The sequence below is a fragment of the Bombus pascuorum genome, chromosome 2, assembly GCF_905332965.1.
Source record: "Bombus pascuorum chromosome 2, iyBomPasc1.1, whole genome shotgun sequence".
Lineage (NCBI taxonomy): Eukaryota > Metazoa > Arthropoda > Insecta > Hymenoptera > Apidae > Bombus > Bombus pascuorum.
In genome coordinates this window covers 14199883-14216867 of record NC_083489.1, presented here as the reverse complement: position 1 = coordinate 14216867, position 16985 = coordinate 14199883, and the positions used below count along the sequence as shown (strand labels likewise).

Here is a 16985-nt window from a genome sequence, read left to right as displayed (position 1 = left end):
CGGATACTACAGATTAACAAGAGGCACGAGCAAAGTAATCGTTAATGAAACGAAACGCGAAATTTGTGAATGAAATATTGAATAGCGAAGAGCTACTGGGCTACAGCAGGAGGGATAAACGGTGAAACGGTGGATACGCGGCTTCGCCTCCCTAACCAAGATTCACGTATCACGAAACAGTGTGCGAGTGTGTCGTACGTTTGATGAAACGAGTATCAGAACGAATAACCTTATCGTATCAATTACCAATTAAATCAAGTATCAATTAAAGCAACAGCGACAATAACAGAAAGGATGAACCAGTTGGTAAACTACGCGGAACCCTGCACATCGAACAGTGGAACATGTAGGTTATGCCTTCGTGTAGAAAATCGTTTAATATCGATATTTGACGACGGAGAAACCTCGAAACAGTTGCGTTCTCGCATTCGAGATTGCTGTCCCATAAGGGTAAGTAGTTTCCCCATATCTTTTACGTTACAATTTTTATTCTTTCTTTCTTCACCGCTTCATCGATCACTGCTTTTTTCTTCTTCTTTCTCATTTTTCGTCGTTTTACATGTTTGATACACGATGCTTTTATACGTAATTACATATATATATACACACATGATACGCTTTTACGACGCACTATTCGTCTATAACTTTTTTATATATACGCATATATTCGGATTAGCTGTTCGAAGACGACAGATTACCAAAGACGATTTGCCGCGAATGCGAAGGGAAGATAGCCGTTACATTCGAATTTCGCGAACAATGCAGAAAATCGGACCGCGTCTTGAGATTACGGTACGAATCGTACCGCGCAAACAAATCAGTTTCTATAAATGAATCCAATTGGAAAATCGGTTCGGTAAGTAAGATTATTACTTAGTCAATATTGTGTAAGTTTAATACAAGTTATTTTTGGAAATTCTGCGAAAGCACCGATTAAAAGACTACTTGGTAATTATATAGAAGACGGTGCACATCACGGATTTTAATGCTTTTCTAATGTGTCGTGATTGTAGGATCGCATTGTAGTAAAGCATGCGTGTACTACGAGACCCGAAACGACCGACTCGAAAGCGCAAAGTACATTCGAAGAAGAACAGGAGGAAAATTCGAATTCAACGCATCTTTGGCGGAAATCGGAAATCGTATGTGGCGAAGATGCAAAAGCAGATGGAAAAACGATAGCGAGATTGTCGCAACGTCAGCATGTCGAGCGATGTCACGTTGAAGAAGGAAAACGCGAAAACAACGAAGAAAATCGCGTGTCGAAAGAAAGCGGTGGCGATGGCGCTGGCGGTAACGTGTTTAACGTGCAAAGTTACGATAATGATACTGCGACGTCCGTGGCGACGCAAGTACGGTATCTATGCGACATTTGCAGTAAAACGTTTGCCTCGAAATCTGGACTGCGATTTCACTTGAAATCGCATGATGCCGTAAAGTCTTATCCCTGTCGATATTGTGGTAAAAGATTCGTGATTCCCAGTTACGCGAAAAGACACGAGAAAATTCACGCGGGTGACAAACGGTTCGTCTGTCAGTTTTGTAGCGCAACGTTCGCCTCTTCGAACGGTTTAAAATATCACTTGAGACTGCATTCCGGCGAGGCAAATTATCATTGTGAAATTTGTGGCAAGTCTTTTTATCGACACAAATATTTGAAGGAACACGTATTCACCCACACGGGAGAAAAACCATATGTTTGTAAGGCATGTGGTGCTTCCTATGCAAGTTCTGGCAGCTTGTTCGTTCATAAGAAACGATGTAAGAATAAGTAGAAGATATAAGTAAAATAAATTATATATATATACACACGTGTGTATAAAAGAACGATAATCTCTGACCCGACCCTATTGAATTTCATCAACATCGGCACCGCATTCCGATACTATGATTCCAATCCTTGGGCATTCCGATGATGATAATAATGATAATGATGCATATTAAAGAGCAAACTCGTTTCTTTCGCACTGATACAAAGGGAAGGGGGATTTCCAGTAAGGAAAAGAAACAACTTACACAAGATAGTAGCGCAAAATTCAAGATGGTTAAAGTAGTAAAGAAGTAAACACCAGAGGAAAAAGTAATTTATTTATTTCGTACAAGGGAATAATTAACTGTTATCGTATCGAAATAACAGTTTTCTAGAACGCTAATCATGGCGATATCTGGTTTGACTCGCGATTATTTTCGTAGACGATTATACATATAGGGCTATATAGACGTTGAAATAGCTGGAACGAAGAACATTTTCCAAGGGACAAAATCGCGAATAATAACGACGATAATAATTAAAGAGGTAGCGTACCCCGGCGATCTATCGTTTAAGTTCGAGTATCTGGACCGCTTACGAGCAAACGAGCAGCTGCGATGCGACGATTAACAAAAGTCTTTGGTATGGAAAAAAAAGCTGGTTCGATATCGAATCGAATCAAATCAAGTAAAACGCTATCGGGATCGACAATCAGAGTTTCTGCGTAAAGACATTTCCGATGAAGCGATCGACATCCATCGATTGGTGTCCGATCTGAACCACGTGAGACCTAGGGAATATTTGCCGTTGAGGTTGGCGTGCTGACATCGACTAAACCACCATCCGCCGCGATAGTTTCTCGCGCAATGAGTCGTGCTAGCGTCCATGTCTCGATCTTTCGCGCTGAAAGACATACCGTTCTGATAAGAGAGAGCGTCAGTTGCGTTTCCGGAATACCCGTAAACATCTAGCCTGTAACCGGTCTCCTCAGATTCGACCCTGAACGATTGATATTCCGCGCGCCAACGTTCTCCGTAAATGTCCAACATGTCGATTCGAAGGCTGGTGCAATTGTCACCGTGATCGGTCAACCTGTGAAGGATTTCGTTGCCGATCCAATACTCACTAACCGGAGAACCGAACCCGACGGAATAATCGTTCCAGTTTCGATCAAAGTCGAGAGTACCATCGATACGACGCGCTATCACCATCCAACCTCCGCGACAAAACACCAACATCGGTCTACCTCCTTTGCCTGCTTCCGAAAGTCGCAGGCCATCCATAGGTTCGTTCGCTGTCGTTTGCTCGCAATCGCCCGTCAAATTCTTCCCAATTAAATGATATCGATCCTCCAGGTGTTCGAAACTCGAGAACAACGAGTTGTCGGACGACAACGACGACGATGATGACGAGATGGTGGTAGCAGTTGTGGTTGTGCTTGAGGTTATGGTATCCGACGCAATACTCGACAAGTATCTTTGAAAATCAGTCGTCGAATAGATACCGTTTAATCGATCGATCGCTTCTTGTTGCTTGTCGCTCCTCTCTTGAAGCTTAGACGCGCTTACGCTTAAAGCTTGCACGGTGCGACGTAAATTGCTTAGCTCTTCCCTGGTTAACGAAAGTTCAGCCGCTTTTCGAGCGGCATTTACATCGAGCCGTGTCAATTCTCTTCTCGTGAATGAGTTGTTTGTTTCCATAGCGTCCTCGAGAGTTCGCAACGAGTCGATCAGTCGTGAGCCAAGCGATTCATTCACCTTCTTCGTGAAAAATCCATTCTCGGTAACATTTGAAATTTTCCGTGACAATTCGACGTGACCCTTTTCCAAGCTTTTTATTCGTTTGCTCAAACTCGTCCATTCTTGATTCTCGTACGTGGCGATACGCTTTTCCAACGACGCTCGTCTCCGAGCCGACAACAAAATTTTATGCTCCAGACTCTTTAAACGATCGTCCAGTCGCGTTCGATGTCCCTCCTCCTTTCTTTTCCAATATCCGTGTTTTCTCGCGAACCTGCGCCGAGAGGATCGTACGCTGTAAGACGCGGCAGCTGTAGTCTCGCGATCGCTATCCCTTGTACCCATTCCATTAAAATACGACGATACCGCTGCTGCCGTTGTTCTCGTCTTCCTTTCCGCTTCTTCTTCTCCTGGTCCTCCTCCATTACGTTGAGCCACCGAATTTGCCGCATTAGTGGAAAACGATTCGCATCTAAGAGACTTTACCTCAATTTGCATGGAATTCAACTGAAATTCAAATTATATCGTGTTATTAACGTGTCATTATCAATTAGTATCGTGTTGTTATCCGCGTAACGTAGTTCTACACGTTTCATTAGTATTCGTTCTAGAGTAGACGAAAATCTGTCAGAAATTTGCAGAGAATCGCGTAGAGGAAAAGAAACGACAACGAGAGGCAGAATATATACGAGAAGATATGGGAAATAAAATACAAAAGACGAGAAGAGGGCGGAATGTAAAAGGGACTGAAAGAAAGGGACCGATGAAAATGAAACCGATAGCTAAGCAAAACAAAGACGAAAGTTTTGAAGAGCAGCTGCAGGACGATGGAACGATCTGCCACTGAAATCGATTTGGATTGGCTGACGCACGAAGCGGCTGGAAACAGCAGGTGTTTCGGTTTGTCGGCATTCTACGTACACGATGGACGCGATATACGTATAATACTTACGTACATCGAATTACAGCGTTTCTGCAGCTGTCTTAAAACAAGGTAACTAAGTATATGTATGTGAGTACTTATAGCGCACAAGCATTTGCGATCAGGGATACGAGGAGAAAGGGGTGGGGTTGGTAGGAAGCGAAGAAGATGGTAAGAGAAAAAGAAAGAGAGAAAAGGAAAGGAAGAGAAAGAGTGGCAGATGCGCGTGCGATCGATCGGACACGAGCAGGTGGCCACGCGGCGGACGCAAGAATGAACAGGATGGCAGAATGGAAAAAGAGAGAAAAAGAAAAATGTAAAGCTCGGGAGAAAGTAGAAGTGGAAAGGAGAAGGATAAAAAAGAGGGGACGCGGCAACGTTACCTGACTGGCAATGTCGGCGCAGGTGCGAAACAACAGACTAAAGCGTTCCTTCATCGCAGCGATATCAACGCGAATCGTTCCGAGAATCGCTTCGATTTTGGCGATTCTGCCGCCGAGATTTCCAATTCCTCTTCCAACCGCAGCTACGTCTCCCTTCAACAGAGACAGCTCGCCTTTCATTCTCGATCTCTCGGCAAGTTCTTCGCTCGCGTTTCTCGTACGAAGAACTTGGGCAACTTCCCCTTGAAGTTCGGTCACCGCGCTTCCTAGCCATCTCACTCGCAACCTTTCGTTTTTCGCCTCGTTCCCGTTACCGCCACGTAGAGAGATCACTTCCTTTCTGAGAACGAGAACACACCACCACCAGAGCAGAGATCCTGCTCGTTAATTGGAAATCGACCAGCTATGGAGCGCACGATGCAACAACAACAAACCAACAAACATTTTCTTTTACCTCAGTTGTTTGATTTCGTTCTTTAGAACGAACAACTCTGTATTTTTCTCGATCGCACGCTTCAAGCTTGCCTCGAGAGCGTTGTAATCCTGTTGTCGATGATCGAGAAGAGCGTTTACTTGTTCCCGTAGCGACCTTATAGCATCGGAAACATTTTCATCGCCGTAAATTTCTTTCCGGGTAACAATCGCAACCAACGTTACGCACAACAGCCAATCTTTCCTATTCATACTTCGACTGATCGCGTTATCAGCATCGAACGTGAAACAGCATCGGCCAACTACAAGGATCTCTTTCGTTATTAGATATGACTTGCGAATCGACGCGACGATAACTTTTTTTCTTTTGCGATCGTCGAACGTCGAACGTAACCGACTCGACCACCGAAACCTCACTGACTTAACCGACAGCCGCCCTACCAGTTTTATATCGTCCTTCCCATGAAAGGTTGGGGGTAGAGAGCACAAGGAGCAGGTGTCCGCTTGCTAACGCAGTCAACGTGCTCCATGGCCACGTATTGTCTCGTGCCTGCAAGCTGTGCCGCCTTCGTTACACCGTTACCGATCCTTTACCGCTCAACATTCTTCGGTTCGGCCGAAATCTTCACGAATCATTAACGGCGTTCTACTTATCGATTAAGAAATTATATGTCCACATGGCCATACGTTGCGAGTCAATTTCATTACCACGCGTCGAATTTCGTTGTAAGACGGTTAATGAAAACAGGAAAAGTAAATCGAGTCAGAGAAAACTTGTATATATACGTATCTCATTTCCTTTGGTGTCCGTTTTTATGTACGTAAATCAGAGGATAATAGTTTATTTAAAATACAACTGTTACCCTGATAGAATCTAAAATTTGTATACTTTTACTGGAAATACGCACGATCCCGCACTTACGCACTTTTCAGTTGCGGTCTCGAGTCTAGTATTACATATGTATATTACAAACACCGATGTGATTCAATATGTCGTCGCTCTTACGCGTAATCTCTACTTTGATCGAACAATCAGTTTCCAAAGCTAAAAGCATTTCTTTTGATTCGTCAAATCAAATCTAACGTAATCCTTGAACGTAATCTTTCAATTGCTACATCCTTCAACTCGCACCATCTATCGTCATATTCTCGATATCTGTTGCGCTTTATCGGAAGACGCTAAGGGCAAAGACGTTAATAGACGATCGAACGATATAACTTTGCCGACGAAAATATATATATCCTACTTAATGGAACACGGTCGTTACCGTGGTGGAGCACGCACCCACTTCCTTTTAATAAATTACGATAACATATATATATATTATATATATATATATATATATATATATATATATATAACTGTTGGCACATAACGTGAATTTCGATAAAATTTTTATATTTATACTGTTTCACCGCTTTTTATATACGAGTATATCCTTACCTATGGTATGGTATGGTAAAATTCTATGTACAGAAATAATAAAAATACATCATTTCATAATTTCACGATCTCTATACTAACACGCGATAGTATTAAATAAAATGGCACTCTCTTTCGTTTCCGTGATGAATCGATCGCGCACACACAGTCGTACACCCACACGCATAACAACTTTTTCTTTTTCATAATCATTCGACTCAAGTTCGATCGCACATTGACATCGTACGTATTGTGGAAGAATTGTGCTTTGCTACGAATCAAGTTTTTAAGTTTGTGCGGATCCATAAGTTCCTGTCGGTGGCCGATACAGTTTCGGAAATGTCAGTATCTGCAAGCTATTGAACGCGTATTTCCGAATTCCGATATTTTTCCACGTGTTTTCCCGTCGACATCCTTCGCTGCAATTAGAAACAAGTATTCTCAGTGATACTGTTTTCCGTTTATATATTATTAGGAAACAATGGTTACTGCTATCTAGATGAAATTTCATATTCGATAGAAGAAATTAACCTTCGCATACAGTCGAGCGCTCTAATGTATTCGTGTTCGGCCAGGTGATATTCGGCGGTCAAGATGTTCACTTGCTCCAGTGTTACTGACATCCCGGTGCGATCCTTTGCGCTTTTGCAACTGGTAAATCTCAAACCGCGCATTCTTCGACAAATTTGTGAGGATAATTGTAACACCTCCACGTTCTTGTTTACTTTGGCCTGGACACTTGTCTTTAGATTCGTCATCAGTTCTGCTAACGTTTGGCCGAGCGGCGATCTTGCGCCAACTAATGGATTAAAATGATAAAGCATAGAGAAAAGGTGAATGAATGGAAAGTGTATGAGGGTGTGAGCGAATCGAACACCACTGTACTATACATTTAGATACTAAGATATTAAGAAACACGAATAGAAGAAACTTACGTCGTTTTGACGACGTTTCCGTTGGCAAATTCAGCTTCTTGAAACGCAAATAATACTCGTTCAATCTTTCGAAATTATCCATATTGCTTTTTTCCTGTGGTTTCGTGGTTCCGAGACTCTCCGCCAAGGAAGCCATTTCGTTAATACCGACGTTAAAGAAGACCGGGGTAACATTGAAGGAAATCGTTTGCCTAGAAGAAGGAACCAACGGCAGCAGAGAATAGATCGCATCCGGCACAGGAAGTACCACTGTTAATGCTGTTCGAGAACCGAGTACTCTTGGTAGTGGTTGTTGAAACGGAGCGTTACAATTTCCCTCGAACCTAAAACGTTTGTGCGACTATTTATCATTGCAGAATATATTTATTCGCTTTTATGTATTCGGGATTCGTTAATATCCAATTGTCATGAACAGCTTGAATTAATACCGAGACACAGACGGCAATACCAACCTCGGTTCAATTCCACACCTGGTCAATGTGAAAGTTACGGTATGCATATCTTCTACCGCTACAGTCATGTCTCCCCACATATCTATCTCGTCTCCGTAATAACTGACAAGTCCCTCGAACGAGACCAGAGGACCAAGGGTGGTCAAGATTAGAAGAAACATGGGATCGGGTCTTTGACACCAAAGCTTTGCCATCAATCCCGATACCAAGCTAGTCAACTGAAATTATGATTCGAAATTATTACATGTATCGTTATCCAACTGTTAAGCAACTGTTAAGTGAAAGAATCACCGAGTGATGAAGTGATCGAGGGAAGCGTGATCAATCAAGTGAAGAATAGTAGAGGTAAAAAGAGAGGTAAAAAAAACTTACCGCTTGACTAAAGCATACGTCTCGCCTATACCGAACGTTACAAGCGCGTTGAGCCATTTTCGGATCCTCTTGCACTCTAAATACCGAATGCGTCAATCGAGCAGTTTTCAGCAATCCATCCATAGCTTGGCGTAATTTTTTCATACTCGGTCTGAGCTCGCTAGTCCAATCGACGATTGAGGCAAAATCTAAGCCTTCGGTGAATTTGTTCCTTTGTCCTGAATTGCTTTTAATCATTCGCGTCATCGAATCGACAGCTTGACACACTTTAAAACAAACACAATATTGTATTTACTCGTATACACGAACCAAGAATAAAAATAACCGATTTATCAATCAATAATTTTCTAATTTGTTTGTTCTTTTCTTTCTTTTATACATTTTCTTAGACTAGATTTAAATATTAAAAAAAAAAAAAAAACGTTATTTCTACATGCGTAAATACGTAAATGTAGTAAGATAACGAATCGTAGTTCTCACGCACCAGAAACACCAGTTAAACGATAGGAATAAAAGTTGTAAAAGATTATCGATAATCTAGTTTTTTACCTTCTTTGGCTTTAGAAAAGGCTGGTATCTTTTCAGAACCTGGACTCGGTTGTTGTCGAAAATTTGAACGATTTTCCACAGATGCATCGAGTAACTTGCTCGACTCGTCGTTACTTTTAATGTCGTTTTTCGGTTGAATCGTCACAACATGAACAGTTTTGTTACGATTAGTCGGAGCGCATCCTTTCAAGCTATGCGATCTGCCTACGATATTTTTATTCCGCAACCGTACAGCTGGACTGCTACATCTTCCACAAAGAAACTTGACTTTCGACACTAAACACATTACACTCGCCTCAATATTTAATTGGGTCAGATCCCACGGCTCGGGTTCGTCGGTAGGTTTGTAGTAATTAGCAGACGGTGAATTGCACATCTTTTGAGTATCTAGGAACCGTTTGCATGGATCAATGTCGCCTTTGATATCCGCCTCTCGTTCGTCGTTGTCCTCGCATTTGCTAGCATTTGTAGCCAAGATGGTATCGTTAACAACGGGATTGTTCCCACTGTCGTTGATGTCATCGGCGTCGTCATTGACGTTTCCACTGGTCGACGTATCTGCGCAAGTTTCGATAATTTCCGAATTTTTAGCATCGTTTTCGACATCTGGAAAAATAACAAAATTTTCTTCGTCCTTTCCATCGGTAACGTTATCTTGATTAGTGGTGTTAACGTGATGGTTCACATGAACGTGTTCGTTTTTCGAAGGAAACGAGGCCGTATAACCGTTTTTCTCGTTCTCTTTTGTCCACAGATCTCTCACACATTCCGGAGTATCGGGTGTAACGAAATCGTCAAAGTCCGGACTTTTCAAGTCAAAGTTCAACTGTTGCGTAATTCTCTTAAAAGGAGACAACGATTGGTTCGTTTTAAAGTCTAAATTCAGAGAGTTTTCGTTCGAAGTTTCATGAACTTTGGCTACTTTGTATTCCTCTAGAAAAGTTAATGCTTCTTCGACCAAGCCAGGATCCCACAGACTGAGCAAAATTCTCGTCTTTGTGATCATATCTTCGCAAATTGGTAACATTCCACTGGTTTGTTTGTCTTTTGCGAGTTTCATCAAAGCACGCATAGCGTCGACAACATCTCGCCGGAGTTGCTTAATTGCTTGAATAGCATCGTGCGCCATCGTTATCTTTGATGTCCCTTGATACAACTGATTACCACGCGTTGGCGATTCTTTTAGCGCTTGCAGCAACCTGTCAAACGGTATACAGTCAACGATATGAGGATATATTCTACATATTTACCTAATCATCTATCGATCTATCCATTCTCTGATCCACTCGTCTTTCGATTCTATTCACACTGTTCAAACTCTATAGTTTATATATAAGTTACCTAATGAGTCCGCCGTTTTTACTTTTATGCGAATGCGCAGTGAATGCTCCGACAGTGATAAAGTCATAAAATCCGCATCTGTTTAACGTATCGTTATGCACCCACATTCTTTGAAGGTGTAAGTTGACAGGTGCAAATTCGAGCGTCCTATCGTTTCTGCGCGACGATCGCTTGAAATAACTTCCTAGAGATATTATTTCAACGATTAGTGAGGCGCACAAGGTAGGGCGTTTTATATGGTAATCGTTTTCGTTTACCTTTGAACGCGGCCAAATTCTCTTTAGCTTGTGAATAAAGATGTAAAAGATGAAGATGGCGATCGAGCAATTCGATTTGCTTTGTATGCCAGGGCTCTCGTAGTTCACCCATGCCGGCTACTTCTTGCAGCAGTTCTTTCTCTTCTTGAATCCAAATTGCACTGTAGAAATGGAAAAAATATTTTCTATGTTATCTACTTGATTCGTGTAATAAGCTTACGCGGAACAAAATGTTGCGGTAAACGAGGAATACTCACAGTAAATGCTGTGGGAATTGGAAACAAAGTTTACTCTCTGCCATGATTTCGTGTACGCAAATATCGCCGCCTAAACCAGAGTGAAACCTGAAACGACGATGCACGCGATTCCAGAGAAATGTGACGAAAGGAGAGAAGAGAGAAAGAAAGAATGAAAAGATACACGCAAATTTAATTTATTATTAAAATTGTACCTGTATGTTTGTATGTATGGATTAGCAAAGAGAAGCTTGAGTTGTCCTTGATGCGGCAACTTGATTTTGGTTCCCAATCTAGGTGGTAGTGATTGTGATCGTCGGTGCGAAAGTACCTAAAAAAAATCAACATATACACACACCGGAACGAAAGGAACAAAAAGAGGGACTATAGAACATGAAAAATCTGGCGATGAAAGAGAAAAAATTGGCGATAGGTCGATATTTACCTGATGATTCATTCCGCAAGAAGGTTCCTTGGATGGGGTACTTTCTGTACTGTTCCCTCTGTCTTCCGCTTCCAAATTCCACACGTTGATCGTCAAAAAGCCAACGGTTGTTGTTTTTGCCGACTTCAAAGGTATCCTCAACCTAAAAACGTTCTATCACTAGTCAGAGAGGCGATAGAATGGGAAAATTGGTAACGAAATCGAGGGGCGGGTAAAAAGGTCGAAACAAGAGTCGGTCAAATTACCTAGGTGTATCTTGAATCGCGTTCAACGTCACGATCGCGCTTCCAATCGGTGTCGCCGTTTGGCTCACGCGTTCCCTGACATCGTATGCGGTTATCCTCACTTTGGTCTCAGTGGTTAGCCCGTCACTAGCTCGGAAGCTGACAGTCGTTAGAAAACCGGGATTGCTGCTTCGCTGTGTATATTTATGTGTGAGAAGGAGGGAGAGATGAAAACTAAGCGATATAACATATTGGAATGAGTTTGTTTAGAAATTTACCTCCACTACCTCAGTTCGCGCATACTTGATCCAAGTTTTTGAACTTTTCACTTGCACATCTACCTCTAGAACCGGATTAGGTGGTCGACCATGACCGTCGCAAAGGAGGTTGTCGCATGCCAACGATATCTCGCATATCGGTATTTCGGCAGGATCTGAAACAGGGGTCAAGTCCGACGACAACTTCTAAACAACTAGAATAATAAATACCTATTAGGAAGGATAGAGTACGGAAAAGACGAAGATGGCGAACCTGTCGAAATTCCACGTTGCAAGCGTAACATTTGGATGTCGGTGTCGTGTTTGTGCCCACTGAACGCTTCTATGCGTTGCTGCAATGCCAATAACTGACTTCGCATACACTCGTAGCTGGCAAGCTGAAGGGCTTGTAACCAACTGTCCCTCTCCTCGGCCGAATTTGCACCTAACGCTTGGAATAAACCTCCGTCGAATACTGAAATCAATCCTTTTTTGCTATATTGCTGCTCATTGGTCAGACGTTACGGGTGTCACGTAATTTTAAATGATAGAGGATTGGTTCAGCAAACGGCTGGGTTTATTAGTAGCACAGTTAGGTTTTTTCGTACAGAAGGATTACAAGAACTGTTCGGACCCGTCTCGTACTATTTAGGTGGAAAGCTCGGTGTGGGTGTTCACACTTTTCGGTAGAAAAGTGAGGGTAACGATCCGCGATGCCCATTGGTTATAGCCAATGTTAATAACTAAAATACGAGGAGAAAGTCTCCTGCAGATGTGACTCATGGGTGTCCTTATTCCTGGGAAAAACCAGCTATTTCGCTGGGCACAACTGCTTTCTTCGTAATTAGCAAGAGCGTGCAATAAACCCAAGGACCGTTCAAAGGACCATCCATAAACCGAAAATACTTATATGAATAGGAATTAAGCTAAAAAGATTCGGTTTATGGTGATCTCTTGCATTTATTGCAGGTAGATATAACGTGGTATAACGAGGTATAACGAGGGGTAGGCCTTGGCGCCCAGACCTCGAAGAACCTCGCAAGGACACGGGCATTGTTTCTTGAAAAACCAAATGTGCTTACCTATACTGAATCCATACGGGATCTGATTGCTCGGTTGTTCCATGCGAACAAAACATTGTTCCAGTATTATCACACCTAAAGGTTCCGACCATTGCTCCCGTGATTTGAAATAAAACAATAGGTTTCCCCGTAATCTGCACCATCTCTCCAAACTTACTATGCAACAGAGAAGAGCGACAACTCCGTGTTAGTCTGTTAGCGTGTTTTCATCTATGATGAAAATTAGTATTTCGTCCAAAGTTGCTTTCTTCTGTCTTTAGGAAGAAAGAAACGGGCTAGAAAAGGATATATGTATGTACAATAAAATAGTAAGGGAACAGAGAACGAGTCACAAGTAGCGAGTTGAAGATATCCGACAAAGCTACATTCACGCATCCAAGTAAATACATATACGATATACATGTACATACACATAGGTCACAGAGGTAAATAAGTGGAAAGGGATGAGCGAAAATCACACGACAGGCTGAGGCTGGTTAGCTGCGCTATTGTTTTACGGAGATACGGTTTCTAGGCATTCGTCAGACAAGGCAATTATGCGATACACTAGTAGAGCAAAGAACATACATTTGTAGAATTAAGAAAGCTAAGAATGCATGCGATCTATAGCAATATAGGTAGAATAATAAGGTTTATGTGACGTGGGACGCGGGATCGTGCTATTCCATCGAGAGATTAAGGTGAAAAAATTAAGGAAAAATGTTAAAGGAAGACACGCGTACGAGTAAATACGGTATGCAGTAAAAGTAGAATAGCACCGTGCCAGATGGAAATGGCGGTTAGATATGGCGTGATCGAGGAAAAGAATATAAGTATCGATAAACGTGACAAAAGGACGAACGAGATTTCGATCGATAGAAATCAATTTGATTTGATCCGATTGGACTGAAGTTAGCGCGTAACGAGAAGCGTGTTAATCGCGATTGATCGAGTTAAGACAGTGTGAAGGAGAAAATTTTGGATGAGAAACAAAAAAAAACTCCAATATACCTTTACTCGTACTGGCTGTAACACAACTGAGGTCTCGTAGTGTCTTATGTGTTTTTCCCTTTTGATATTTGTTGTCAGATTTTTTACCTGTACCTGCAAATTATACGTAGCTACAGGTAGCTTAATTAACGTGCTCTAATATGTGAATGCAGTCGGACGTGGCTGTACACTAAGCGGTACGTTTTCGTCTTTTCATTCCTTGATACAAGCTATTTTATTCGTCTCGCTTCGAGTCATAAATGCGATCGTATACATCATACAGTATATACAGTATATACAGTATACATACTACAAGCTACAGTCGAAGATCGAACGCTACCTTCTTCCCACCCGTCTTCCCTTGCCCCTCTCTCACTATCCAATTTTGTTTTCCTCTTTTTCTTATCACGTCTATTACAATACGCGCTGTCACTTGTCACCGTTCTCGAGTCAATCTCGACCAGAAAAACAAGGAACATTTTCAAATTGGTTGTATCGCGGTAGCTTTGTTTAGCGAATATAAGCGATTCGATCGAGTCGCAGCGAGACGGTTTCAATCCATGAACGATCGTGCACACGTCCGACGGGAGATTCTTCCATCGATCGTCAGTCACAATTTCCAAGCATGCTTGATTCGCAGAAATCAGTTTTTAAAACAAAAAATAGAAAAAGAAAATAAGAATATAATTGACAAGTCCACAAACTTGAAGATAGAAAGTACAATAAATCTACGATGTTAAGTATAAAATGCAACATACTATATGTATAAATATATAGAAAAATATGCATATGTATATATGCATACACAATATATATGTATACATACGTATACACACACATACATATACAAACACAGAATATTCAAGTAGCTACGCGACATACCGAATTTGTTAATTGCCATTTAATGTAGGTATAAAATCACGATTTTGATTTTATTGTGACATCTTGCAAGATGCTCTGGTACCTTGGATAATAGTATTCTAACACATAACAGTATCTTCCAATCATCTTTTCTCAAGCTATTTATTGAAATTAAATGCATATTGTATTAAAATCTAGTATACGTCATCAGAATGACACACCGTATCAAAATTGTGTTATTATTATTGTTGTTGTTGTTGTTGACATATCTGTTAGCAAGGTAGCGATATCTGTATTAATGTGTATTAATATCGAATAGTTTTCATACTCGTCCAGTAGGTGATATTTTAATAAAATCATTAAACAGCTACGGTAAATCTTAGCAATAACAGCAAGGATAATATAAAAAGGATGAACAAAGGAATAACAATGTAAATGAAACAATGTTTCGCTCTTAGTACGTGTACATGTGTAAATAGGAATACATATGTATTTGATTCGGGATGTTTCGTAGCTTCGACGTGTGTAAGTATGTTGTAATATACGAAAGGTTTTAAATGCTTATACATTCGATAGGTTTACACGAGAGCTCGACAAATTCTTCGTACTCGGCGGAAAAGGGAGACAAATAGCTTGAAACGGATCGCGATATTTGATGCTCATCGGTTGGTTGATACTTGAGAAATTATTGAAAAAGAAAAAAAAAATGGTATGATCGTTTGGCTTATACAGACGGTGATGACGTCAGCGTTGAAGTCAGCGGCAAAGGTGAGGGCAGCAATGGCAATAGCCGCGTAAATCGGTGACTGTAAACGGGAGTCCTATGTTACACACGCGAGCATTGTACAAATCTCACAAAACTGAAAATCTCATCAACTGATAATATATGTACGTGATGCGCGAATCGTATCCTTTTGGAAAACAGATGATAGGTTGGCTCTATATTAAATACAAGACGAAGAATTTGCGTATCACGTGAGTTTATTTTCAATGATCAAATATACAATTTAGATAAGGAAAGAACATGCGTTGATTGGAGCATTTAAAATTACATGTACAACGTACAATTGAATCGATGAAAAAATAGGCAACCAAACACGCTAATATTATTTCTATTTGTCAAGGACTAAATCTGATCACTCACTCTCAGTTCTGCGAAAGAAGCCTTCTTGACGTTCGCGTACATACAATATACCCTCCTTCTCGAATTTCTGTGAAGGTTGCGTAGCCAGGGTCAACAATTCTTGCTTGTTAAACCGCATCGCGGAAGGCACCCGTCTACCCGTGGGTAACTTCCACGTTATCTGCGATCACGTACTCTTCTTTCTTGTTATCTATTAAGAATAAACATTTAATGACACGTGTATCGCATCTCTTTCTTTCACGGTGTTACGTCAAATTTCCAAAGTAAAAAACGAAACGAAACGGAACGGAACATGGAACGAAATGGAAACGAAACAGGGAATAGAACGTAGAACAGTGGAATAAAACGAAATGGAAAACAAAGTAATCTAATCCTTATTCCTAATTCTACTGAACGCGAACGAATATAAAGATTGATCTCTGAAATCTATAACCTATATTGTCCCATACACACCTTGTACTTTTTTCTCATCTTTTTCCATGTTTCTCCTTTCTTAACCCCTTAACCCTTAACCCCCAACCCCCCTTCATATAATCGCACTCCACGCTTGCATTTTTTTTTTCTTTTTATGTCATTATTATCACTATTTCCGCAACAGCATGCATTTGGAGAGAAGATATATTATTTATTGAATCGTTTAATCTATCGAATATGTAATGAGAAGTGGATAATGTTGATCACTGGGAGCGTAAAAACGAAAGTGCAGAACAAAGGCAACAAGCGATAGAACCGCAAGCAGATATATTGTACCGCATCTTCGTGTAGGGAGTATGCTTTAATATCCTCCCGAAAATTATTCTCAAATAATCCATTAGTTTCTCCTCGCCGTAATTCACCTTGTCGGACGTATATCGTATTCCTAGTACCAAAATCACTAGTGAGACAACTAATATCACGATAATCAGATTTCAAATATATCGCGTTGCGATGGCTATTTTCATGCTAATATGAAAATAAAAAAACATGCTTGCAAGAAAATGTGAATGCACCAGTAGTCTATCCAAAGATCAAAGCTATTGGATCAAAATAACTATCGAACGAATGTGAAATGAATGTGTACCGTATTTCGCATCTCGAAACATACGACGTACGACGTACGACACCTATCAACGACTATCAGACAAAGGAGCAAGTGGTCGCGGCCATACTGTCGTTTGCTTCGTTCAATCTCGGTATCTTTCGTGTATTAACGAAGATTTCCGATTCAACTCG

General features: G+C 41.1%; 3 protein-coding genes across 6 annotated transcripts; 1 reads left to right on the top strand and 2 right to left on the bottom strand.

Moving 5' to 3' along the window:
- Nucleotides 1–243: 243 nt before the first annotated feature.
- On the top strand, nt 244–1807 carry LOC132904678 (zinc finger protein 14-like). Its single transcript, XM_060955367.1, has 3 exons — nt 244–450; nt 677–868; nt 1014–1807. The coding sequence occupies exons 1-3, from the start codon at nt 295–297 to the stop codon at nt 1773–1775; spliced, it is 1110 nt and encodes a 369-aa protein (XP_060811350.1). The 5' UTR covers nt 244–294; the 3' UTR covers nt 1776–1807.
- Nucleotides 1808–2074: 267 nt separating this feature from the next.
- LOC132916659 (protein scabrous-like) lies at nt 2075–5923 on the bottom strand. The gene is made up of 3 exons (XM_060976857.1): nt 5249–5923; nt 4795–5134; nt 2075–3996 (listed from the first exon to the last, which is right to left on the bottom strand). Exons 1-3 carry the CDS (start codon nt 5476–5478, stop codon nt 2446–2448), a joined length of 2121 nt encoding a protein of 706 aa, XP_060832840.1. The 5' UTR covers nt 5479–5923; the 3' UTR covers nt 2075–2445.
- A 129-nt stretch (nt 5924–6052) lies between these two features.
- On the bottom strand, nt 6053–16921 carry LOC132916651 (inositol polyphosphate-4-phosphatase type I A). Of its 4 annotated transcripts, XM_060976813.1 has the most exons (19): nt 16834–16921; nt 16227–16632; nt 15774–15963; nt 13790–13882; nt 12800–12955; nt 11992–12192; nt 11739–11893; nt 11482–11654; nt 11237–11378; nt 11007–11122; nt 10813–10899; nt 10556–10716; nt 10299–10482; nt 8958–10156; nt 8409–8674; nt 8037–8254; nt 7585–7907; nt 7181–7448; nt 6053–7068 (listed from the first exon to the last, which is right to left on the bottom strand). In XM_060976813.1, exons 3-19 carry the CDS (start codon nt 15889–15891, stop codon nt 6936–6938), a joined length of 3993 nt encoding a protein of 1330 aa, XP_060832796.1. In that variant the 5' UTR covers nt 15892–15963; nt 16227–16632; nt 16834–16921; the 3' UTR covers nt 6053–6935. The 4 variants fall into 4 exon arrangements, with proteins under 4 accessions (XP_060832796.1, XP_060832798.1, XP_060832799.1 ...); XM_060976815.1 differs by lacking the exon at nt 13790–13882; XM_060976816.1 differs by lacking the exon at nt 13790–13882 and having other exon boundaries at nt 12800–12951.
- Between the last annotated feature and the right edge of the window lie 64 nt (nt 16922–16985).